Source organism: Girardinichthys multiradiatus, chromosome 9 (assembly GCF_021462225.1).
Source record: "Girardinichthys multiradiatus isolate DD_20200921_A chromosome 9, DD_fGirMul_XY1, whole genome shotgun sequence".
Taxonomy (NCBI): Eukaryota; Metazoa; Chordata; class Actinopteri; order Cyprinodontiformes; family Goodeidae; genus Girardinichthys; species Girardinichthys multiradiatus.
The window spans coordinates 17,842,606-17,866,438 of record NC_061802.1 but is presented as its reverse complement, the minus strand read 5'-3'; the positions used below and the strand labels follow the sequence as shown (position 1 = coordinate 17,866,438).

The 23,833-nt window shown below is 41.2% G+C and overlaps 3 protein-coding genes across 3 annotated transcripts in view; all 3 read right to left on the bottom strand.

Moving 5' to 3' along the window:
- LOC124874194 (low-density lipoprotein receptor-like) overlaps window positions 1-3,531 on the bottom strand; it is a 33,673-nt gene extending 30,142 nt beyond the window's left edge. The window contains exons 1-2 of the mRNA XM_047375453.1: window positions 3,435-3,531; window positions 1,616-1,750 (exon numbers count right to left, since the gene is read on the bottom strand). Coding sequence (XP_047231409.1) covers window positions 1,616-1,750; window positions 3,435-3,495 — 196 coding nt within the window. The 5' untranslated portion in view covers window positions 3,496-3,531. The remainder of the gene's footprint in view (window positions 1-1,615; window positions 1,751-3,434) is intronic.
- A 4,169-nt stretch (window positions 3,532-7,700) lies between these two features.
- Window positions 7,701-9,523, bottom strand: ndufa7 (NADH:ubiquinone oxidoreductase subunit A7). The gene is made up of 4 exons (XM_047375356.1): window positions 9,408-9,523; window positions 9,144-9,193; window positions 8,049-8,186; window positions 7,701-7,871 (listed from the first exon to the last, which is right to left on the bottom strand). The coding sequence occupies exons 1-4, from the start codon at window positions 9,456-9,458 to the stop codon at window positions 7,784-7,786; spliced, it is 327 nt and encodes a 108-aa protein (XP_047231312.1). The 5' UTR covers window positions 9,459-9,523; the 3' UTR covers window positions 7,701-7,783.
- A 4,828-nt stretch (window positions 9,524-14,351) lies between these two features.
- The window catches only part of mast3b (microtubule associated serine/threonine kinase 3b), a 42,267-nt gene continuing 32,785 nt past the window's right edge, over window positions 14,352-23,833 (bottom strand). The window contains exons 12-27 of the mRNA XM_047374389.1: window positions 22,950-23,041; window positions 22,519-22,727; window positions 22,186-22,324; window positions 21,892-22,024; window positions 21,630-21,795; window positions 21,189-21,290; window positions 20,926-21,048; window positions 20,359-20,471; window positions 20,056-20,222; window positions 19,745-19,866; window positions 19,373-19,573; window positions 18,950-19,176; window positions 18,690-18,812; window positions 18,461-18,597; window positions 17,871-18,055; window positions 14,352-17,750 (exon numbers count right to left, since the gene is read on the bottom strand). Coding sequence (XP_047230345.1) covers window positions 16,666-17,750; window positions 17,871-18,055; window positions 18,461-18,597; window positions 18,690-18,812; window positions 18,950-19,176; window positions 19,373-19,573; window positions 19,745-19,866; window positions 20,056-20,222; window positions 20,359-20,471; window positions 20,926-21,048; window positions 21,189-21,290; window positions 21,630-21,795; window positions 21,892-22,024; window positions 22,186-22,324; window positions 22,519-22,727; window positions 22,950-23,041 — 3,324 coding nt within the window. The 3' untranslated portion in view covers window positions 14,352-16,665. The remainder of the gene's footprint in view (window positions 17,751-17,870; window positions 18,056-18,460; window positions 18,598-18,689; window positions 18,813-18,949; window positions 19,177-19,372; window positions 19,574-19,744; window positions 19,867-20,055; window positions 20,223-20,358; window positions 20,472-20,925; window positions 21,049-21,188; window positions 21,291-21,629; window positions 21,796-21,891; window positions 22,025-22,185; window positions 22,325-22,518; window positions 22,728-22,949; window positions 23,042-23,833) is intronic.

The window sequence follows — 23,833 nt, the reverse complement described above, 5'->3', positions numbered from 1 at the left end:
AGACTGCCGACCTGACTGCTGTCCAGAAGGCCACTATTGACACCCTCAAGCAAGAGGGTAAGACACAGAAAGAAATTTCTGAACGAATAGGCTGTTCCCAGAGTGCTGTATCAAGGCACCTCAGTGGGAAGTCTGTGGGAAGGAAAAAGTGTGGCAGAAAACGCTGCACAACAAGAAGAAGTGACCGGACCCTGAGGAAGATTGTGGAGAAGGGCCGATTCCAGACCTTGGGGGACCTGCAGAAGCAGTGGACTGAGTCTGGAGTAGAAACATCCAGAGCCACCGTGCACAGGCGTGTGCAGGAAATGGGCTACAGGTGCCGCATTCCCCAGACCTGTGCTACAGAGAAGCAGCACTGGACTGTTGCTCAGTGGTCCAAAGTACGTTTTTCAGATGAAAGCAAATTCTGCATGTCATTTGGAAATCAAGGTGCCAGAGTCTGGAGGAAGACTGGAGAGAAGGAAATGCCAAAATGCCAGAAGTCCAGTGTCAAGTACCCACAGTCAGTGATGGTCTGGGGTGCCGTGTCAGCTGCTGGTGTTGGTCCACTGTGTTTTATCAAGGGCAGGGTCAATGCAGCTAGCTATCAGGAGATTTTGGAGCACTTCATGCTTCCATCTGCTGAAAAGCTTTATGGAGATGAAGATTTCATTTTTCAGCACGACCTGGCACCTGCTCACAGTGCCAAAACCACTGGTAAATGGTTTACTGACCATGGTATCACTGTGCTCAATTGGCCTGCCAACTCTCCTGACCTGAACCCCATAGAGAATCTGTGGGTTATTGTGAAGAGAACGTTGAGAGACTCAAGACCCAACACTCTGGATGAGCTAAAGGCCGCTATTGAAGCATCCTGGGCCTCCATAAGACCTCAGCAGTGCCACAGGCTGATTGCCTCCATGCCACGCCGCATTGAAGCAGTCATTTCTGCAAAAGGATTCCCGACCAAGTATTGAGTGCATAACTGTACATGATTATTTGAAGGTTGACGTTTTTTGTATTAAAAACACTTTTCTTTTATTGGTCGGATGAAATATGCTAATTTTGTGAGATAGGAATTTTGGGTTTTCATGAGCTGTATGCCAAAATCATCCGTATTAAGACAATAAAAGACCTGAAATATTTCAGTTAGTGTGCAATGAATCTAAAATATATGAATGTTAAATTTTCATCATGACATTATGGAAAATAATGAACTTTATCACAATATGCTAATATTTTGAGAAGGACCTGTAGGCCATCGGTCCAACAGCTGAAGCTATGCTCAAGTATGGTTATGCAAGCAATGAAGCGTGGACTACAAGTTTCCCACAGTGGTGCGAGAGACTGGTAAAGTCATGATGAAAGCTAATGAATTATAGGAAGTGCTTATTTCTCGTCTCCTATGAAAGCAAGAAGGGTGCATTCAGTTTTTGACACATGCCTTTCTTGATGTTTGTTTTTTTGTTCAGCAAGTAATGACAGAGTGGAATCTCTTGTGGTTTTGCATGCTGACGTTAGATTTAAGTAATTTCAGAATCTGGTAAAGTCCTGATTATGTCTTGATACTTAAGACCCAATTGTGTGCCTACCATGACTGTATTTAGTTAAAAATCCCCTCAGACCATGAACTCACCACAGTGGTGTTCATCTGATCCATCGGCACAGTGTATGTGACCGTCGCAAGCATTCAGCCTCGATACACACGATCCATCATTGCACCTAAACTCCAGCTGCTGGTTACAGGCAGGTAAAGAGTGAGCCGCAGCACCTGAAGCACATAAACGAAGATTACTAATGGGTCACACAGAACAAAGCAGAATTTACAGGAAATTGAGTTTCACGTTGATCCTCCTGGATTCCAATTACTAACAGCCCAAACATAGGAATGCTCTATTAATATTTAGGAATTTACCAAAAAATAAAAAATAAAAATCAAGAATTCATATTGTATAAAATACTGGAGCTTTCCTGATAACCAACAACACTTTTTTCTGTGTTATTTTTGTAAACTAAACAAAAGGATAGGCACAATCTTGTCTGTAGTCATTCCATAGACCCAATCAACCTTTTAAATGGTATTTTCCTGTTGCAACAAACTAAATTTAAAAAAATGGTCAAGAAAACAATAAAAAAAGAATCCTATCAAGCAGTGGATTGATCAATGGATCAATTACCTTAAAATCTGATTTCATACCAGGCTACATGTTGTTAGAACTACACTAAAAATGGCAGTTTTCACAGTGATCACTTGAACAATGTCAAAAAATATCTATATGCCGTCAAGAAGACAAAATATTAAAATCTGATTTACATCACTTCATACTGAAAATTCAAAAAGAGAATGTGGAAACAATTATTGTTGTGTGTGTGGTTTCAAACTGGAATGGACACACATACAGTACTAAACATTCATGTTTACTGGTTCTTTAAAACCTAATTTCTCTGGACATTTCCATGAAATCCAAGTGCAATCATAGAAGGTGTTTAAGAGCCACTTGTGAATGACCTATAAATAATTCAAGCATAAAAAGGCCCCTAAAGTCACGTGATATGCGTTGTTGTTTCAACTAAACTGAGCAAAGAAATATCTTAAATTTGATGTTTGGGTTTATAGCGACTACCTGGCTGCAAAGACAAACCCAAATCCCAGTTGTTTAGCACAATACAGGAAATGCTTAATAAATTAAAGTTATCCAAATGTATCCTTAAAAAATTAGGAAGCCTAATAAATGACAACAAAAGATATGAAATGTGAGAAGAATAAGTTGAAAGTCAAAAGAATCTGTGATGAACGGGAAAGAAGCCATTCTGAAGGTAAGCGAACCTGAAAAGAAAAAAATAATAGTTATCATGCAGTGAACAATATAAAGTTGAAAAATTAACTTTGGGTTATTTATTCAAATGAATATTAAAGTAAAAAAAAAAAAGATATGCAGCTATCTGTAAAGTATGGGTCTGCTTTTCAGTGATGGTGAACGTGTTAGATGAAACTTCCTGTGCTATATATACCATGATCCCAAGTGTAATACAAGTAAACTTGCATAAAGAAAACACGTGATGTAAAACAATCAGTCATTATTCAATGTCAGCATTATAAAAACAGAGAGGAACCATACTGACCGATTAAAACAAGAATCAGCATCCAAAGATGGCCTTGGAAATTATGTCAGAAATATTGCAAAACATAACAAAATTAATTTGAAACCGAATTGCATAGATATTTCAGTGGAAATACGCATGCGTTTCGTTATGAAAAAAAAAAAATTGTCTGTCTGCAGCAGATATCCGTGAAGAACCGCATGAGTCAACTGCAGGTTTTACAGCAAAGCCAGCAGCCAGGTGACAGAAGGACCGCCCGCAAACAACTGTCTGCCCGTCACCACAGAGCAAAACAACGGCTGTAAACACAGATTGATTTTAATTCACATGCATGTACAACTGTTGCTTCATACCCCGAATGTGAAGCCAAAAGTGCGGTGCGAGCAGCAGAACTAAGCGTCCAAGGTGCCCCATGCTGGATGCGTCCTCCACAGCGATGAGCCGAGCGGCGCGGAAATATGACGCAAGCGCTGTAGCTCTTTTAAACTGTCAAATGAATTAAATTTTAATACAGGAGCAACAAAACCTCCCATCAAGACGGACTTTGTTTCAAAAAGAGTTCACATGAACTATGTTATTTTTCACTAGATTGTTTTATCATTATAGCTTTGATTATTATTATTATTTTGTTTTTTTACAAAGGACTGAAGGGAGATTTGATTTGATTTCCTTTAAAATATAATCTGCATCGTAAACATTTGATAGTTTTATTCCACTAAATCCTTTCAACAGATGAATAAAATAATGTTTTTTCTTCATGAAGTTTTATTTGGTCTTTTTGCTCATTCATCTCTTAGCAACGTTGCAGCAACATTGTGCTACTTTGTATTTTCTCTGATTTCTCTTGTGCGTGTTTGGCTTTGTTTTACACATTCTCCCACTAAAACAAAAATTTCAAGTTAAAAGATATTTTTCCTTTTACATCCATTTACATCCTTTTTAGAAGTCTTACATTTTGCCATAATATTATTTTGGCATTTTTTGTTGTGTTTTTAGTTAAATGTTGTAAAATATAAGAAGAAACGTGTTTTTTGTATTATATTGTCGCTGTATACATTTTGTCATATCTTAAACCAAACCAAAAAGAACAAAATATCATACCATCACCAGTTAATTTTTCTCAACAGTCTGTGTTTACTTTTTGATACAACTGCAGAATCATCCGAGTATTTCTGCAGATAACAGGAGTGTGTCTTGTACTGGAAGTCTGAGGTGTACAGAGTGAAAAGGAATGGTGAGAGTACAGTCCCCTGTGGTGCTCCTGTGCTGCTGACTACCTGGTTAGACTCACAACCCTTCAGGCTCACAAACTGTGGTCTGTTTGTCAGGTAGTCTTTGATCCAGGAGATTGTTGAGGCCTCCACCTGAGTCTTCTGGAGTTTCTGACAAAGCAAATCAGGTTGGATTGTATTAAATGCACTGGAGAAATCAAAGAACATGATCCTCACAGTGCTACTGGCTTTGTCCAGAAGACAGTGGGTTTGTTGAAGCAGATGTATGATGGGATCTTCAAATCCAACTCCACAGCGATAAGCAAACTGAAGGGGGTCCTGATGGTTTACTGTTTGCTTACTCAGTTGGGCTAACAGGAGTCTCTCTAGGACCTTCATGATGTGAGATGTCAGGGAAACAGGTCTATAGTCATTGAGGACTGATGGGTGAGTTTCTTTGGTACCGGAACAAGACAGGAGGTCTTCCACAACACCGGAACCTTCTTCTGGGCCAGGCTAAGGTTGAAGAGTTGCTGCAGAATCCCACAGAGCTGCTCTGCACAGGCCTTCAAGACTCTAGGGCTGACATGATCTGGACCTGCAGCCTTATTCCAATTCAGTCTCTCCAGTTGCATCTTCACTTGACTTCTTGAGACACACAGGTGGAAGGGGGAAGCAAAGGAAGCATCAGCATCTTCTGATACGGTTGAAGGCCAACATCTACAGGTCCTTCTCAAACAATTAGCATATTGTGATAAAGTTCATTATTTTCCATAATGTCATGATGAAAATTTAACATTCATATATTTTACATTCATTGCACACTAACTGAAATATTTCAGGTCTTTTATTGTCTTAATACGGATGATTTTGGCATACAGCTCATGAAAACCCAAAATTCCTATCTCACAAAATTAGCATTTTTCATCCGACCAATAAAAGAAAAGTATTTTTAATACCAAAAACGTAAACCTTCAAATAATCATGTACAGTTATGCACTCAATACTTGGTCGGGAATCCTTTGGCAGAAATGACTGCTTCAATGCGGCGTGGCATGGAGGCAATCAGCCTGTGGCACTGCTGAGGTCTTATGGAGGCCCAGGATGCTTCGATAGCGGCCTTTAGCTCATCCAGAGTGTTGGGTCTTGGGTCTCTCAACGTTCTCTTCACAATATCCCACAGATTCTCTATGGGGTTCAGGTCAGGAGAGTTGGCAGGCCAATTGAGCACAGTGATACCATGGTCAGTAAACCATTTACCAGTGGTTTTGGCACTGTGAGCAGGTGCCAGGTCGTGCTGAAAAATGAAATCTTCATCTCCATAAAGCTTTTCAGCAGATGGAAGCATGAAGTGCTCCAAAATCTCCTGATAGCTAGCTGCATTGACCCTGCCCTTGATAAAACACAGTGGACCAACACCAGCAGCTGACACGGCACCCCAGACCATCACTGACTGTGGGTACTTGACACTGGACCTCTGGCATTTTGGCATTTCTTTCTCCCCAGTCTTCCTCCAGACTCTGGCACCTTGATTTCCGAATGACATGCAGAATTTGCTTTCATCCGAAAAAAGTACTTTGGACCACTGAGCAACAGTCCAGTGCTGCTTCTCTGTAGCCCAGGTCAGGCGCTTCTGCTGCTGTTTCTGGTTCAAAAGTGGCTTGACCTGGGGAATGCGGCACCTGTAGCCCATTTCCTGCACACGCCTGTGCACGGTGGCTCTGGATGTTTCTACTCCAGACTCAGTCCACTGCTTCCGCAGGTCCCCCAAGGTCTGGAATCGGCCCTTCTCCACAATCTTCCTCAGGGTCCGGTCACCTCTTCTCGTTGTGCAGCGTTTTCTGCCACACTTTTTCCTTCTCACAGACTTCCCACTGAGGTGCCTTGATACAGCACTCTGGGAACAGCCTATTCGTTCAGAAATTTCTTTCTGTGTCTTACCCTCTTGCTTGAGGGTGTCAATAGTGGCCTTCTGGACAGCAGTCAGGTCGGCAGTCTTACCCATGATTGGGGTTTTGAGTGATGAACCAGGCTGGGAGTTTTAAAGGCCTCAGGAATCTTTTGCAGGTGTTTAGAGTTAACTCGTTGATTCAGATGATTAGGTTCATAGCTCGTTTAGAGACCCTTTTAATGATATGCTAATTTTGTGAGATAGGAATTTTGGGTTTTCATGAGCTGTATGCCAAAATCATCCGTATTAAGACAATAAAAGACCTGAAATATTTCAGTTAATGTGCAATGAATCTAAAATATATGAATGTTAAATTTTCATCATGACATTATGGAAAATAATGAACTTTATCACAATATGCTAATATTTTGAGAAGGACCTGTAGAAGCAGAAGGGTCTAGGGCTGAGGTGGAAGATAAAACATTTGAGGTGTTACTGGACAGCTGTGGGTCCTGTGGGTCAAAGGAGGGTGGGATGTCTGTTTGGCTGTGAGCAGGAGAGGAGGATGCGAAGCTGGTTTCTGAACTGAACCTATTGAAGAATGTGTTCAGTTCATTGGCTCTGTCCAGACCTCCATCGGTCTGATCTTCTTTCTGCTTGAAGCCTGTGATCTTCTTCATCCCTGACCACACATCTCTGATATTGTTTTGCTGGGGCTTGCTTTCCAGCTTCTTCTTGTACACCTCCTGTTTCATCATGTTTGCTGATTAGGCCTCACTTCTTCAAAATTATATAGATATGTGTAAATCATAAAATAATCAGTTGTATTCCAGAATAAAGGGGTTATATGTTTGTCACACAAATTATTGTCACAATTTAAAGAAACTAAAGAACTATCATGGGTTTGTGAGGAGTGACATCTGGTCTATTCAGATAGGAAACAGTTCCAAAAGGAATTATATTTATGTACAATTGCATAGCATAATTCAACTGGAATTGGCTCAGCCCTTGTTTAAGAAAAACTGCCAAACTTCAAATGTAATAAAGTCTTACTTAATCATAATTAAACTTTACATTGTTTTAAATCTGTAGAATCAACCTAGTGAGGAAGTCGAAACGCATTGTCACATTTAACAGTTTATTGCAGAGAATTATCCTGTCAGCTAAATTAAAACATGGAATAAATCTGTCTTTTATTGTGACATTAAGCACATAATTTTCTTGTGTAGCCAGACTGCATGATTAGACTTATTAGGTATATTAAAAATGCTGGCTGTTAACTATTTTTTTTCCATTCTCAGTCCTAACTCTGTTTATAAAAGGCCAAGTTGACAGTTAACAGGGACATTATTCCCTCATGGGTTATTGAACTAAAAAGCTTATCCTAATCCTAAATCATGTGGTTAACTGAAAAATTGGAACTGGATATGTTCCAACGTCTAAATGAGTTTCAGGATTAACGGTGAATAAAATTCACCCCTTAACTGGCATGATCAATATAATGAAAAACAAAAATGTGAAACAAATAGCATATTTTATTCACACTTTCTATTGTACAAGATACAACCAACAGAAGTAATAAGGAGGCTCAGGTTGCTGCTCAGAGGTACGGCTGGTCTGTGGACAGTGGCGGTGGTTCATAAACACTTCCTGGCGTCACAGGAGCCCTTGTCGTCTTAGCAACCTCACTAAAACAGATCAAACAATGTTAAGCCAAACATTACAAATTACTTCATGGACAGTAAATCTTATATTTGAAAGGTGAAAGATGTGGACGTTTCATAACTACACAGAAAACCCTAGTTATGGTTTACTTTGACAATGGTGAGGTTTAACATACTCATAAAAACACAATTTTATGGTACCTCCCAGCCGTAAGAGCCTTCTGCGAAGACATCACCACCGTGGCCGGTACCGACTCTCTGCGGCCGTCTCGAGTGTAATAGTAGTTGCTTGCAAACTTGTGACTCGGGCCAACGGGCAGTGTAGGTGGTGGCTGGGTCCTTGGAAAACATGAACAGACATCAGTAACGTCGCCTTTTTTCAAGCAACAAACAGATTTTGCTAAATTGAATCTGTGTGGAACTATACCAACTTTAATATACGAACAATTTGGCTTGTTTTTAAGTTACTGGAAATAAATGTGTCCAATCTGTTTGTGTGTGGTTTTGAATACTTGAGATTAAATTTAATTTTACACTATTTTTATTTTAACTTTGTAAAGACCAGATCAGTAAATCATCATTGGCAGGATGGCCTCCCTTATTTTTACAATAACTGTACCAATCAATCTGGAACGCACAGTTGCTAAACTAATAATCTGGTCCCTCTACTTCCTTCTTCTCAAACTGTTACATTTTATTAATTACAGAATTTCCAGTTAATTAACTGTAATCTTCCAGCATGTATTGGCCTTATCTTCACTGAAACAACTGCCACTAAATTTGGAGGTCTGCGATTTGTGCATGTTCTTCAAATAAAGTTTCAACCAATAACGATGGCAAAAATGCACATACTTTGCACTGTATGTTCTTACGGAAGACTGTGTAGGGTTTGGGAGCTGAACAAATTTGGCAAAGGTTTAAAAACAAATACAAACCCAGAAATCGGTGTTTAACAGGATATCAGGTAAGACACGTGTGTCAAACTGTAATCCTTGGTGCCCTGCAACTTACTGATGTGTCACTGGTCCAACACACCTGAATCAAACTGCTGATTTGTCTCCTCAGCATCTAGTCAAGTTCTGCACGTACCTGTTAAAGACCTCAATTATTCAATTCAGGTGTGTTTAGGCAGAGATCTATAAAGGAGCAGGACGGAAGACTGGAGTTTGACACCCATTTATACAGAAGCAGTTGCAGGTGTTGTCAAGATGAAAGCCTTTAGTCAAATAGTGTATTTTAAGACTGAATTGACTAAAAAAACAGCCCGTTTTCACATTGTGTTGGATTACACATTACCTCTTTGCTATCTCGTCATAACGCAGCTGCAGCTTGGCTTGCAGATCACGCTGGAAAATAAACACAGTTAACGTTAATGTTTATTTACTGCAAGCCCCACATTAAAATCAACCTTACGGCTAAATTCTTTATATTAACACAGTTCAATGTTAGCTGACAGAACTGCTGCTTCGCTTCAGCATCAATCACCGGGACAGCATTGATGCTAAAACCCGAGAAGGCCCTAGTTTAATTTTATTCTTCGACAGTAACTTTATTTCTTACCCCCGCCAGGAAATTTCGAAGCCTTTGGACGATTTTAGTAGCAGTAGCCATGTTAGCTGTTGTTGCGAAGGACACGGGGCTTCTTCTGTGGAGTTATAGAGCTTCCCCGCACACCAGGGACACCTAGCGGGCACAAAGAAGAATTGCTGGTTTTAAAGTGGTCTTGAATTGTAGTAAAAGTTTCACCTCTCGGCATTTAAGAGAAATAAATGAAGACAACATATTTTATGCTCATCACCTCTTGTTCCTTTGTGTACTTTAAGGCCAAAGCTGCTCTTACTGGATCGCTTTAATTTTGACTCGGTGTGAAGTTTGGAGTCACAGCAACAGTGATATAGTTTTAAATGTCCTCTTTAAAAACCTTAAAGCTACCAGTGGCAGGCTGAAGTCCCTCTTCTAGAGTATTCTAGTTTGAGATCCTGTTTCTCTTTATTCTTTATTATTCCGTCTTCTTCTTCTTCTGGTTCCTTCCGTACACCGTTCAGCTTTTTATTATTTTTTTGCTCCCATTGGAATGAATGGAAAACAGCAAAAATTCTGCTAAAACTTCACTCTTTTTGCCATTTAACTACTTCCGCATACTTTCAGCTTGAAACCCCATTCAACTTTTGAAATGCTTTCACAACCCCCTGCTATAATTGTTTCATTCAACTTTTTGATAACTTTTACAGTTTTTCTACAATTTTGATTCAAACTTTATTACATTTTTTTAAGATTTTCAGTTTTATAATGTAATCCTACGACGGAATGTTCGTGTCGCTAGAGTGTACACTCTAGGTTTTTGAATAACCTGAAAAAGAACGAACAAACTCTCCTCACTCGCTTAATTTTCACTCTACCTATACAAATTATACATCAAAACGTAGGATGCTCTTTCGCAAATGAGAAAATGTCACCCTCATTGATGTGGGACTAACAGTTTTCCGGAAACACACCCCCAAGCGACGCAAAGTCAACACACCCTGAGTGGTAAATCTATAGGAATTTCAGAAAAAATCAGAGTAAAAAATCCTTAAAGTCACGTTTTCGAATCGCCGCCTTTTATTGTTTCCTCGTGAAGTGTTTGTTTGAGAGTGGAAAATTTATCTTCACTCGGGTTAAAAATGGTCAAAATGATCCACTTTTTCACAGGGTCACACCTCTCAGGCAGATTTTTGTAGAAACTTGAGAAGCTCCATGATTGTTCAGCAAGGCCTGCTGATTCATACGGTGCATATATCAAATCGATAGCCCTTATAGTTTCTGAGTTATTAGACGTTGTTCGAGAGCATGTTCAGGCATTTTTATGTTTTTCTCCATTTTTCCCTTTCTTTTCACCTAGTGTTGTGCCTTTAATATTATATTTTCAACAAAAAAGTGTTAACATTCTCGTTCCCCTGTCCGTTCTGAGAAACACTGTCCAAGAATGACGTCGATAGCCCTTACGGTTTCCGAGTTATGGGCGGTAGTTCAGGAACATGCGCCTCCTTAGTAAAAGCCCAGGCCAGGGGGAGACTATAGTGAGGTGCTGCATCAGAGTTACCAGGTGAGAAATGTAGGATTATCTACTAGAGACATAAAATTATTGTATTTTGAGGGAAATTATTGTACACTCGTCATAAACAAAATAACAAGTCTGTTGATGTGTTGAATAGCGTCTAACAGGCACTCGCAGCTTTGTGGCGTCAGAACAGAATGGATTTATCAACATCTGCAGCCCCACAGTGCCGCCAGGCTCTGCTTCTTCTTCTTTTGTTTTTTTCTATTCCTCAATCATGGGCGGGCGCAGTGGACTATTCAGCCAATCATGGCCGTTGTTCTGAGGCCAACGCATTCACGTCACTTGTAGGTCACATTTAGAAAAGCACGATTGGCTGGAATTTCCAGCATTTGTTTCCGAATCCGGACACAGCCTTCAAGGTTCACAAAAGAACTCCGACAGACTTTGGCAATAGGTTGATGACGACTGATTACAACCACACATTCACGGAATGGTCAAATTATCGTACATTTGGCCACAGATGGAGAGGAATATTGATTGTACATCGTACACAGAACAAAATTATCGTACAAATACGATAATTATCGTACACCTGGCAACACTGTGCTGCATTAGAAATGCTGCATGTGTCAAGTTACACTGACACTCTTTGCTGATTGGCTGATTCACTCCTCACTGCTCTATTTATAGCTCTGTGTATCTCCTATTGTATATGTCTATATGTGACTCTGCCTTTCTTCTCTCCCTGTCTCCTACTCAGACACAGACAAGAGCCCTGACACACACACACACACACACACTCCTGTTTTACTGTCTTTGTGAGGAGTTTGCATTGACTTCCATTCATTTTCATTCATTTCTATGGCTTAAACCTGACCCGACCCCTAACCCTTTGACCATCTTCATAGGAAGCAACTACATGGCGGCCATTTTGTGTTGAGTACTTAAAAAGCATATACTGCTGTTCTAACAGCTAGACAACAGTGATTAAATTTAGAAGGCAATTTCATAGAGTTTTGCATATAGGCTGTTAGCACATCAGAACCTGGAACAAGTCTCTATCAGAACCAGACACAGACTCCATCAGAACCAAGAGGAAATCTCCATCAGAACCAGTTAGGAACCTTCCATCAGAACCAGGTCCAAAATCTGCCAGAACCAGGAAGATCCTCTATCAGAACCTTGTCCAATATCCATCAGAACCTGGAACAAATGTCCATCAGAACCAGACCCAAACTACATCAGAACCTTGTCCAAAATCCATCAGAATCAGATGGAAACTATATCAGAACCAGGAGGAATTCTTCATCAGAACCAGTTAGGAGCCCTCCTTCAGAACTGGACCCAAACTCCAGCAGAACCAGGAACAAATCTCCATCAGAACCAGACCCAAACTCAGTCAGAACCAGAAAGAAACCTCTATCAGAACCAGTTCCAAAATCTTTCAGAACCTGGAGAAAATCTCCATCAGAACCAGGTACAAACCAGTATCAGAACTAGGTACAAACCTGTATCAGAACCAGTTCCAAATTCCATCAGAAACAGGAATAAACCTCTATAAGAAACAGGTCCAAACTCCATCAGAACATGGTACAATTCTTCATCAAAACCATGTACAAACCTCCATCCCAACTAGATCCAAAGTCTATCAGAACCAGGTTAAACCTATCAGAACCAGGAAGAAACATCCATCAGAACTTTGTACAAATCATCATCAGAACCAGGAAGAAATCTTAATCAAAACCAGGTCCCAACTCCACCAGAACCTGGCAAAAATCTCCATAAGAACCTTGAACAAATCTACACCAGAACCATGTACAAGCATCCACCAGAAACAAGTCCAAACTATCAGAATCAGGTACAAATCTTCACCAGATCCAGGAGGGACCCTCTGTCAGAATCAAGAACCAGCTCCCATCAGAACCAGTTCCAATCTCTATCAGAACCAGAATGAAACCACTACTCTGTGACTTATGATGATAAGACCATCTTCATAGGTCCCAGGGGAGCATCAAAACAACAACCATTTGATGTCAGCTACTTAAACAGCTTCTACTGCTGTTCCAACACCTGAACAAGAATGAATAATTTAAAGGGCAATTTCATAGACTTTTGAATACAGGCTGTAGTAAGCATTAGCATTTTAGCTAAGTTTAGCTTATGCATTGCTTTTTGCATAGTAGATGCGGTAAATTAATTTTCGCCTTCATGCTAGTGATAGCCAATATGCTAATGTTAGCATTTTAGTTTCTCTTTATCCTCTCTTCTCTCTTAGCTGAAGAACACATTTGCCATTTTAGGCAATTTCTTGTTTGTTTTTGTGTTTTTTCAGCGTATTTGTTGTTAGTTCTTCCTGTTTCTAAATTTTCTGCCATTTTTTAATATATTTTAGCACTGACTTCAACTTCTTAGGCTATATTTTTGCTTCACTCTATGCTTTTTCAGCTCACCTATGGGCAGCTCTTTCCTGCTTTTTTAATGTTTTTGTCAGTTCTTGTATTTCAACAACTATTTCAAGTAGTTTTGAGGTAACTTCACCTTGTTACGGTGTTTTATACCTGATAGTCTTCCTGCTTAAACAGATCAGATGACAGTTTTTCTTAGCTGTTTCTGCTATTTCTACTAATTTATCAGATTTCAGCTGACATTCTGCTTTCAGCCTTAGCCACTTTCTGCCAGCTTTCAACATGACTTGAGCATTTCGGTTTTCTTCTAATTCATTAAATTTTAGCAGATTGTTTGCAGTCAATGTCAGCTTGTTTCTGCCAGCTTTCAGCTAAAAAATTCAGCTTTCAGCATTCACACTGCAATTTCGCAGAAAATGCAAATTTTCCTAGTTTCTCTTTTGTTATGTTTACTAGCAGTCAAATCGTTAAATATTGTGAATGCTGAAGAGGGACAGCCTTTTATTTACAGGGAGAAAGAAACTATGCATTACTGTTGTTAATTTCAACCTTTGTCCAACACTCATACAGTCCTAATTTCAGTAGCAAATCAACTTTGTTTTTAAAAAACTTGTTTTTAGTCTCTTGCAATTCATCTGGTTTATTGTTGCTTTTCATCTTTTAATTTAAAAAAGATATTAAAAACATATAGCTATGAAGTCAATTTTTCTTATTTGATCAAAACTTGTGGTCTCTCTTTTCTTTGACTTTTGCCCTAATAAATAACAGACTAAACGCCTGCAACAGAAGGTCTGCAAAGTTTAAATTCAGCCCTGTATAATATCTTAGTCTTTAACTCTTATACTTTCGAGCAACATCTGCAAGTAAGACTAACATTAACTTTAAGTCCTTGAATCCAGTTTCTTTGATTGTCAAAACAAATATTTTGAACCTTACTGCTCTGCAGTACAGATCAACTACACAATAAACAGGGACCGATTGTAAGATCATCCCAAGTTTGACTTAAAACCTGGATGCAATCATACAGAAACATTAATGATGTGCATAAAAACAAATGTGTCAAAGTGAAATACAAAGTTTATTCGTTGCACAAGAAAACACAGTACAGGGCAGCAACGCCGGTATACCATGCAGTCAAGTATTACAGCTGTATGCTTGTCATGCAGCATGCACTGAACAGAGGAGTCCACAGGAGAACACGTGCACATGTATGACAGCTTATGAACCTGCCGGTTTGTTCATTGAGAGTACTGCTGCTGACTTTTCATCTACTGAACTCCAGTGGCCTTAAGTGCAGCTGCATTAAACCTTCAATATGTGGAGATCAGCACAGTGAGAACAAATATAAAAACATGTGATGAGATCTTCCTTAAAGATAATGAAAATTTCTGGACTTCAATTGATAGATTAAATCATTTTTAACCAATTTTCTAAAAAATTAAAACATTACTTTCCCTGCAAGGTAATCATCACGTTACAAACAAGGTTTAGTGCTTGCTCTCATTGTCAATAGCTTAGGCCTCAGCAGGTGCACAAATCTGGTGGTGTGAACTACAAAAAAAGAATATCTTTCTACTTATGTGGACGTAAACATACAAAAAGGTTTGGTACCAAACTTCTGCCAAGGAACCAATTAACTTCAATAGAAAAACAGCTATGCAACATGTGTATTTTTCTTTCATGGTACCAAAGAGGACGGGCTCATCAAACACAGCCATTTGTTATAAAGTGTTTATACAGTACACAGAATGTTTGTTTGTTGTGAACAATTCAGTCAGACTGCAAAAAAAACTGAGCCATTAAATGATTGCTCCACTTCACTAACAACAGCAATCTGTAAGGTTCTCATCAGGACATTTGAGGACCTAAAGGGAAAAAGGGGTTCGATTGACATGTCAACAATTAACAGAGGACACAAACCAAAACCACTGAGGAAAGGACAACCCCAAAACTGCAGCTCTCTACAGAAAATGTGTCAAATATGGGTCAAAAACCCAACAAACAGGTTTGCAGGAAAACTGAACAAAAATAAAAACCTCAAGATCTTGGTTCCGCCGTTTGTCATTGTACCTGTGCATACATGAATACCTCCTTCAACGCATTTGGATATGCAAAAAAGCTTCAATATTAAAATATACATCGGTATTTGTACAAAACAAAGACACAAAACAGTTTTAGTTCAAGGATCGCCAGGGCTCGGATCGACCGAAAACACGTCCCTCCGGTGATTCCCTGGTGCCTTTCACATCGAGTTACAAAACGTACGTCAAAATAGTGCACTTTCCCCCTTCTGATGTAAACACGACTACACAATAAACAGGTCAATGATGCTTGGTCTCTCTCCCAACACAGCAGGAAAATAACAGTAAACACTGTGGTTTGTTTGGGCGAGACATATCCAGAATGAGTAGTTATGGTAGGATAAAAAAAAAAAAAGAACTTCAAGAAAAACACAATGAGGATTTAAATAAGCAAAAAAACTATCCTGTTTTCTTTAAAGCAGTTTGGCAGCTCAACAGGTCAAAACAAGATGTTGCAGCATGACGCAAAAGCTGAGCCGCACTTGGAAACGCAGCAATAGCCTCAATTTCATGGTTGTCCAATTTAAAGATCGAAACGCCAGTGGAGAAAAGCCTCATGTGGAGTTGTTTGTTGTAGCATCAAAGATATGGCTTAAGAGGACGGCGCTCTGATATCACGGCCTTGTAACAGACTGCATGTCCCAGGGGGAGTCTCAGTGGGATTTGAGACACAGTTCTGCTCTGATTGGTTGAATGGGAATGAAACGTATTCCAGTGGTTTGCAGGAAACACAAATAATTAATCTTAAAATGAAAAAAATGCTATTAACCCACAAAACCCAGAAGCCAAGTAACAAAGCCCAATACTTTTTCCTGTAGGTGAAAATAAATCTGCAGGACGCAGCTCAAATTACTAATAAATTGTGTTTCTTGCAGTGTGAGCTAAAACATTTTCTATAGTACACCTAAAGTTGTCCTTTTAAATCTGGGCACACTGGGGGAAAAACTAATCCTGATTCTATAAAGACTTATCACTCCATTTGGTCCAATAATTATCCAGCATTACTATGTCACCACCATTTCCTTAAAAAATAGACATTTTTAGAAAAGAAAATCCATTCAAGACATAAAATCATGTTTTATGGAAACAAAAAGCTTTTACCCATGGCTAGTCAGAAAATGAGAACCTTTCCTTGTTCCTCTTTTTGTTACAACATAATAAATATGACCTGAAAGTCTGCAAATATTTACAATACAAAATTCAAGTAGGAGCTTCTTCCATGAGTTTATTTTTTGGCTCAGAATGGAAAACAGCTCGGCTTCGTTTGAAAGTCCCCGCGATGTGATAAAGTTTCATTTTCTGTGTGGTTCTTTTTTCCGGGTTTCCTCACAGGTCTCTGCGCTTTGAGATGCACCTTGAATAGCTGTGGAAGCGGCTTCTGCTGTCTGAGCCTGATTAGACACAAGACACTTTACTTGTTGCTGCTGGGACGAAGAGATCTCCAGCTCGGGGCCTTCATTTCCATCCTCTCCATCTGAGCAGGGCTCCCACTCATCTTGCTCCTCACTCTCTGTTGAACCCTGGACAGCGATCTGAGGAACAAGGGTGAACCTCCTGACGACGGGCACCTCTGGCTCCACCTCCTCTCTGCTCTGGGGCCGACTAACTATCCAGGCTGTCCTGTGCTGCTGCTGCAGGGGCCTTGCTTGGAATCCTGGAGCTGTGATGGTTCCCGTCACCGAGCAGCTGTTGCTGCTGCTTTTCTCGTCCGGCTCGTCGAAGCTTACCTCCTGCACTGCCTCCTGCTTTTTGAAGGAGTCCCGTCGCTCTGATAGATTGAGCTTCCGCATCACAACCAGCTGCTCTGACCGTTCGGTCCCAGAGTCGCGCATCCTTTGGCTGCCCATGTAGCTTCCTAGTCTGTTATGGTCTGCTCCGATGTGGAAGCTCCCACAGGCTCCCTCTACCTCAGAGTCTCCCAGCAGGTCACCCTCGCAATAAAACGGCACCTCCAGCGTGTGCCTGCGGGGGGCGTATGACTTTTTATCACCATGGTACACACCAGACAGTTTCTCAGCTGACTGCACCCTCTTGAGTAAAGGAGATCGAGGGGGCTCTGCGCTGCGGGGCCGGACAACGTGCCTGACGATGGTGGGGGGCGATAAGGTTTTACCATGATAGGTGTGGAGGGTTTTGGCAAAGCCTGGCAGTGGGGACGGTGATCGCTGTGGGGACAAAGGCTGGTTGGAGGATGATGAAGAATTGCAGGCCAGAGGAGATGGTGGGATGTTACTAGTCGACTTTCGACGGCCCACCTTGGTAAAGCGTTGCGTGCTGAGTTTGGAACCAAGGCCGTGCAGAGAACTGGGACGAATGTGTGTAGCGGGTGAACTGGGAGAACTCGAGCAAGGAGATGTGCTTTGAGGAGAGTTGTTGTCTGTGAAGCAGATGCAGAAGACAATAATCAAAATGGTATAAAACATTATGCAATAACCACTGATGATAACCACTTCCTTAAATCCACCAGAACCTTTGAAATTCTGTCCCAGGAACTCACCACAGCCCTGATGATCAGGTGCTGGGCTTCTGCAGGGTGTAGAGGGCCCAGGAGACAAGCTGTGTGTCGGGGAGCCCGGAAGGCTCTCACTGGAGGAAACAGAGTGATGAAGACCTGAGGAGAAGCTGCGGCTGCTGTGCATCACTGTGCTCTGCTTGGACAGTTTCTTTAAGATGGTCCGTCGCCTGAAAAAAAAAAAAAAGAGAAAAAGAACAGGAACAAATGTGAATGGCAGAAATTTTTTTTCCTAAATATTCCGGCGTGCAGATGCATTTCGCCCCGTCAGTTAACACTTAGCAGAACTACCTTTCAGAACAATTACGGCTGCAAGGTTGTAGTCATATATCTCTACCAGCTTCAGACATTCAGAGGCAAAAATGTTGCCCTGTTTTCTTTGCAAAGTGGCTCAAGCATACTGTTGGCATCACCATGTTGCACCTTTGGGATGGTGTTTAGGGTGCCAGTGTTACCTTCCTACCACACAGTGTTTACCACTCGGGGGAGACAGAAGCATCCTTTACAAGCCTGACAAAGTAACGAATGACGATGAATAAAGCTGCAGAGCTGCAGTTGAAACCTTGGATCTTTACCTGTCGTAATTATCTCTTTTTCTGCTCCTCTTGCTGCGACGGGCCATCTTGCCTTTGTGTTTGGTCTTTCGAGCTGGGCCTACTTTGATTGACGTGTTCTCGAGGGCTATGGTCTGCAGAGCCACCTTGTTGCCACTCTGCAGATTTCACAAGAATAAAAACCTTCAAAACCAGCTTTTAATAAAAAACAGTAAGGTCAACAGAACATCAAACTAAGAGGCTACTATACCTTTAGTAGCAGCTCTATCATCTCTGGGTGGACCAGGCCCTGAACAGACTCGCCATTTAAGTGGGTGATGAGGTCTCCAGTGCGGAGACCTGCCTGGTGAGCTGGGCTGCCCTCCTCCACACTCTTTTTAAACAAACAGCAGAGGAGTTTCATTTAAGCATTACATAATCACCTCTTTTTAACTCTTCAAACTTGAGATCGCCAAAAAACAAAAACAAAAAAAAGCTTAGAAAACAAAACCAAAACACAAAAGCACCCACCGACACCATATGATGGACAGTGTAGACGTCGCTGTCACCCATGTAGACCCGGATGGCTTGCAGGGTGAAGCCGTACTTCTTCCCTGAGGTGTGGATGATAATCGGCGGCTTCAGGCTGGCGGGGCTGAGGGACAGATCCCTGTTGGGGGACGAGTCACGAGACGAGGCGTTGGAAGACAGTGAACGTGGTGAAATGGGACTGGGCTGGAGGCCACTTGGTGAGTCATCTGAAACAAATATAATAAAATAGAGAGTAGTAGAGAGTATTAAACTGTACTTTATTATTCCGAGTTCTAAACCATATTTTGGTGATCCCATCCTTTGCTCCCAAGTTGTGTGTTTTATTATGATTAAAATGTCAGGCAGCAGCTGTAAAGGTGCCACTGCTGAAATCATTTTATGTTCTGCTGGACTTCTGTGTACCTGGAGTGATAATGAGGGACAGGGCCGAGACAGACGCCGACTTGGGAACCTTTCCTCCGCAGGGAAGCCTCTGTCTGTCCGGTGTCTCCAGCTGGTTACCGAAGCGTCGGGGGCCAGCTGGGTCCTTCGGGGATGAGTGTTTGGCCCCGGTGCTGTTGCTGCGAATCCTGATCCTCCGGAGGTTTGACACCACCACTTCAGCTGCAGATGGCACAGTGTAGAAGGTAAATAACGTCAGTCATTTTCTACGTAACAGGCATGTCTTTGGACTGCGGGAGGAAGCCGGAGTACCCGGTGAGAACCGGTAAATAACGTTTCCACTGAAAATGAGGCATCTAACTGTAAATGAAAATGTATAGAGTCAGGGTCTACCTTCATCGTCAGTGGAGAGGGCGAAGCGGGGCATCGTTTCCAGGCTGTGGGTGCTGCTCATCACCAGCGGACTCGCGCTCCTGTCAGACTGTGAAGAACTAGAGGAGGCACGAGGACGAAGGCTACAAAAAGCCAAACAGTGACTCGATGAAGATATCAACTGGTACAAGATCAAGCAACCAGATCAACATACATAAGAGCTCCAAGGTTTATCTACTTATCTACTTCCACACACCTCTTTGCTGGACAGTCCTAAAAAAAAACAAATCACAACACTGTCCTTCCAGCAGGTTTATTTTACAGCTGCTTACCTCGCCATGCGTGCAGAGTGTCTGTTCTCCAGACAGCCATCTACTGGGCTCAGGGACAGATTCAGCCCTCCAACATCCCCGCGGTCCTCCTTCTCTTCGCTGTGGCTGCGGTCGGAAGAGAAGCTCAGGTTGGATGGTGTCGCCAGATGTTCCGTGCTGCTGTAAACCTTCAGAGAGAAATAACACAGAGGGTGTAAAAACAGCTTCACTTTTTGATTCCAATATGTAGTTTCTGCACACAGAGTAACCCTTCCAACATTTTCTTTCTAATGTTGTAATTAAATGGAACATAGCAGTGCTTACCTTGCTGAAGCGATGCGACCAGGAGGAAAATTGCCTGATTTCCAAAGATGACTCCTCATCATTAGTTTCCTCATCTTCATCAGACGCCAAATGATGGTAGCGATCAGAACGAGCTTTATAGAAAAAAAAAGGAGAAGGAACTAAGAGCTACAGGAGCATAAACTGCAAACAAAAAGCATGGCAAAGCCCAAATCCTAAACAGAATATATACAACCGATTGTTTTCACTCACGCTTCTTTGTCAACAAATTTCAAACGCAATGTTTTTTTTATCTTCAACGTTCAGAATAAAATGTTCACTGATCTCACTCTGTTAATAAGTAGTGGAGAGGTGAGAGGAGTTGCTGTTGTTTTTACCATACTGCTACAGTCAAATAACAATGTTCAGGGGAAAAAATGTTTAGCTTTTACTACTCTGTGACACTTTGGTAGGTTTGTAGAGTCTGGGCTGTGGGTGCGCGTGTGTTGGATGTTAATGGTCAGAAACCCACTGAAAGCAGGTTTAAGCAAACAGTCCTGGCCAGTTCTATGTTATGCTATGCAGAACAGATTCTGAACTGGAGCTTACTGTCAAAGTAGCTTGTGTCATCTTCTGCTTCCAGCTGAGGAATGAACTCTGCTTTCTGTCTGAGGAGTCCATTCCAGTCCAAACCCACAAAGAAAGGATGCTGCTTCACCTCTGAGGCGCCACCTACATCCACACGGGACACAGGTTCCAACTTAAACCCAACAATGATTCAACGGTTCTCTAACAGCGCTTGAGTTTTTGAAAACAGAAAAATCTAAAAGAATTAGGATCAATTAATGTTTTTTTTTTTTAAATAACAGTACCCGTTCCCAGTCGTTCTAAGGGGCTCTGCCTCAGTAGGCGAGTAATCAGGTCCTGGGCATCAGCAGGTAAGGCGTCGTCTCCTTCTGGCCAAATGATTTCATCTGATCATGAAATAAACACCACAAAAACATGAGGTTTTAACCAATTAGGTAAATGATTTTCAACATTTACTGTCATAAATAATATTTTTCCAGTTAAACAGAGCATTGAGCAGACATGATGTCTTGTTTTAGAAATGATCAATGATCAGAAGAAATAGAAATCAACAATTTCTGTTTATAATAAGGCTCTGTGAAGGTCAACCCAGCCTCAATGCCACCAGTTCTGAGAACACAACTGTTCGCTGACAGGTTCTGACATGAATGTAATTACCATCAGGATGATTATGTTACAGCAGGAAGAAAACGCATGCAGGTATACATTTTAATACCAACACTCACCGCTGACAACATGCCCAAAAAGCTCCTCAGGTGTGTCTCCAAAAAACGGGACACAGCCGACGAGGAACTCATACAGGATGATTCCCATCGCCCACCAGTCCACCGGCTTCCCGTAGCCCTGTCTGAGGATCACCTCTGGAGCGATGTACTCTGGGGTGCCGCACACCTGAATGAGCAGACATACAAAGATAAGTTCGACGACTGCGCTCCATCATTTTTTTTTTTAAGCTGCTTGTTTGTCTTCCACCTGAATCTGTTTCACCTGTTTGTCAACAAATTCCCTCGTGTCTTTTTCTATGTGTCCCTCATACAGGTTGGTGGTCATGTTCATCAAGCCGATTTTGGACAGGCCGAAGTCAGTCAGCTTAATGTGACCCATGGATGTGATCAACAAACTGGAGGGTGAAAAAAAGACAAAGATAAAACATGAAGCACATTTTCTATTATATTATATCTATAATATTTGATAAAGAGAGGATGAACCAAACAAAGAAAAAAGGAAAGGCATCTGGGTTTCCTGTGTACTTAATAATAGAAATTGGAGTGTGTTTCTCACTTGTCAGGTTTAAGATCACGGTGCACAATCCCATAGTTGTGAAGGTACTCGAGTGCCAGGACTGTTTCAGCAAAGTACATTCTTGACATTTCTACAGGCAGAGGGCCCATATTCTTTAGCAAGTTGGCACAATCTCCCCCTAAACGAAACAGAAAACCATAAAGACTGAACTTGGTTGGCATGTGGATGCCCCACTCGAGGATTTATCCTTACATCTCTAATGTAAATGTTAGTTACACGAAAATGTCTGTGTATTTTTAGTTCTCATCAGCCTAGTTCAGAATAAGCCACATGTTTTTAAGTGTAAACGTTCATCATTAGGGACCTGCTTACCTTCTACGTACTCCATGACCATGCAGAGATGGCGCCGTGTCTCAAAAGAGCAGAACATGGAGACAACAAACGGGTTCTCAGCAAAAGTCAGGATATCCCGCTCCACAAATGCCTGCTGGATCTGGTTCCTCAGCACCAGGTTCTGACGGTTTATCTTCTTCATGGCGAACCGCTGCCGTGTCTCTTTGTGACGGACCAAATACACCGCCCTGTTTACATAGAAAAATAAGGACACAACTCTCATAATAGCACAATTTAAGGGTTCAGAGTAGTCGTTTCCTCACTCATTGTAATCTAAAACTAGGCTTAAAATAAAAGATGGTGTGAAAACAGTCAAAGATTTTCCTATTTTCTCGCTACTCGTGATTTTAAAGAGTCATTTAGAAACAGAAACAATCAACAGGTGAAGCAAGGAAAGTCAAAACTCTTACCCATAAGCTCCATTACTGATGAGTTTGATGGTCTCGAAATCACTCTCCAGAGGTTTCCTTCGAGTTGGAGTCAGAGTCTGTGGGGCTTTAGTCTGTACAAATTAAAGAGGAAAAGAATGTTTGTGAATTTCAGTCTGCAAGTATAAGAGTGATCAGCCATAACATTATTATCGCTGGTGAAAAAGGAATAAGCTTAGAGACTTCATTACACGTTTATCTAGGGATGGGTACTGAATTTGATTTTTATAGGTACTGACTGAATTCCATCGATACTACAGAGTACCTATTCACGAATAATCAAAACGTACCATGTTTCGGCACCTAAACGCATCATTGTGACACTGAGGGAGTGGAAGAGTGGCCAATTTTCCATGCCGAACATAAACACAGCATTGCACGCACAAGAGCGTAATGACATCAGTAGTTGCTGGTACCGTGAACAAAGCATGGCTGATAGAAAGTGCTCGAAAGTATGGCTCTACTTTTCAAAATGAGATGCAGATTACGCTCGCTGCAATATTTGAAACGCGAAGTGCAAGGACCGATCTTTGAGTACCGATACCGATTCCCAGCTCTTGGGCATTGGTACCATATCGGTTCAAATGTGAAAGGTACCCATCCCTACGTTCATCACATGCTCATTAGGGTTTCCACAACTAGTTGCTGTAATCAAGGTAGGCAGTTACAGAAATCATTCCACATACATGTTTTTAATGAACTCTTAATTTTTACAAATTCGTCTTTTTTATTTTTCTTAAATTTTGAAACAAATATTGCCCTAAAACAGTTTTTTTTCCAAACGAAAGAGTCCAGTGGGTTCAGGTACTCGTGCTCCGGTCGCTGACTGGCTCTGTCTGAGCTGCGGTTTCAAGACAAACATGTTG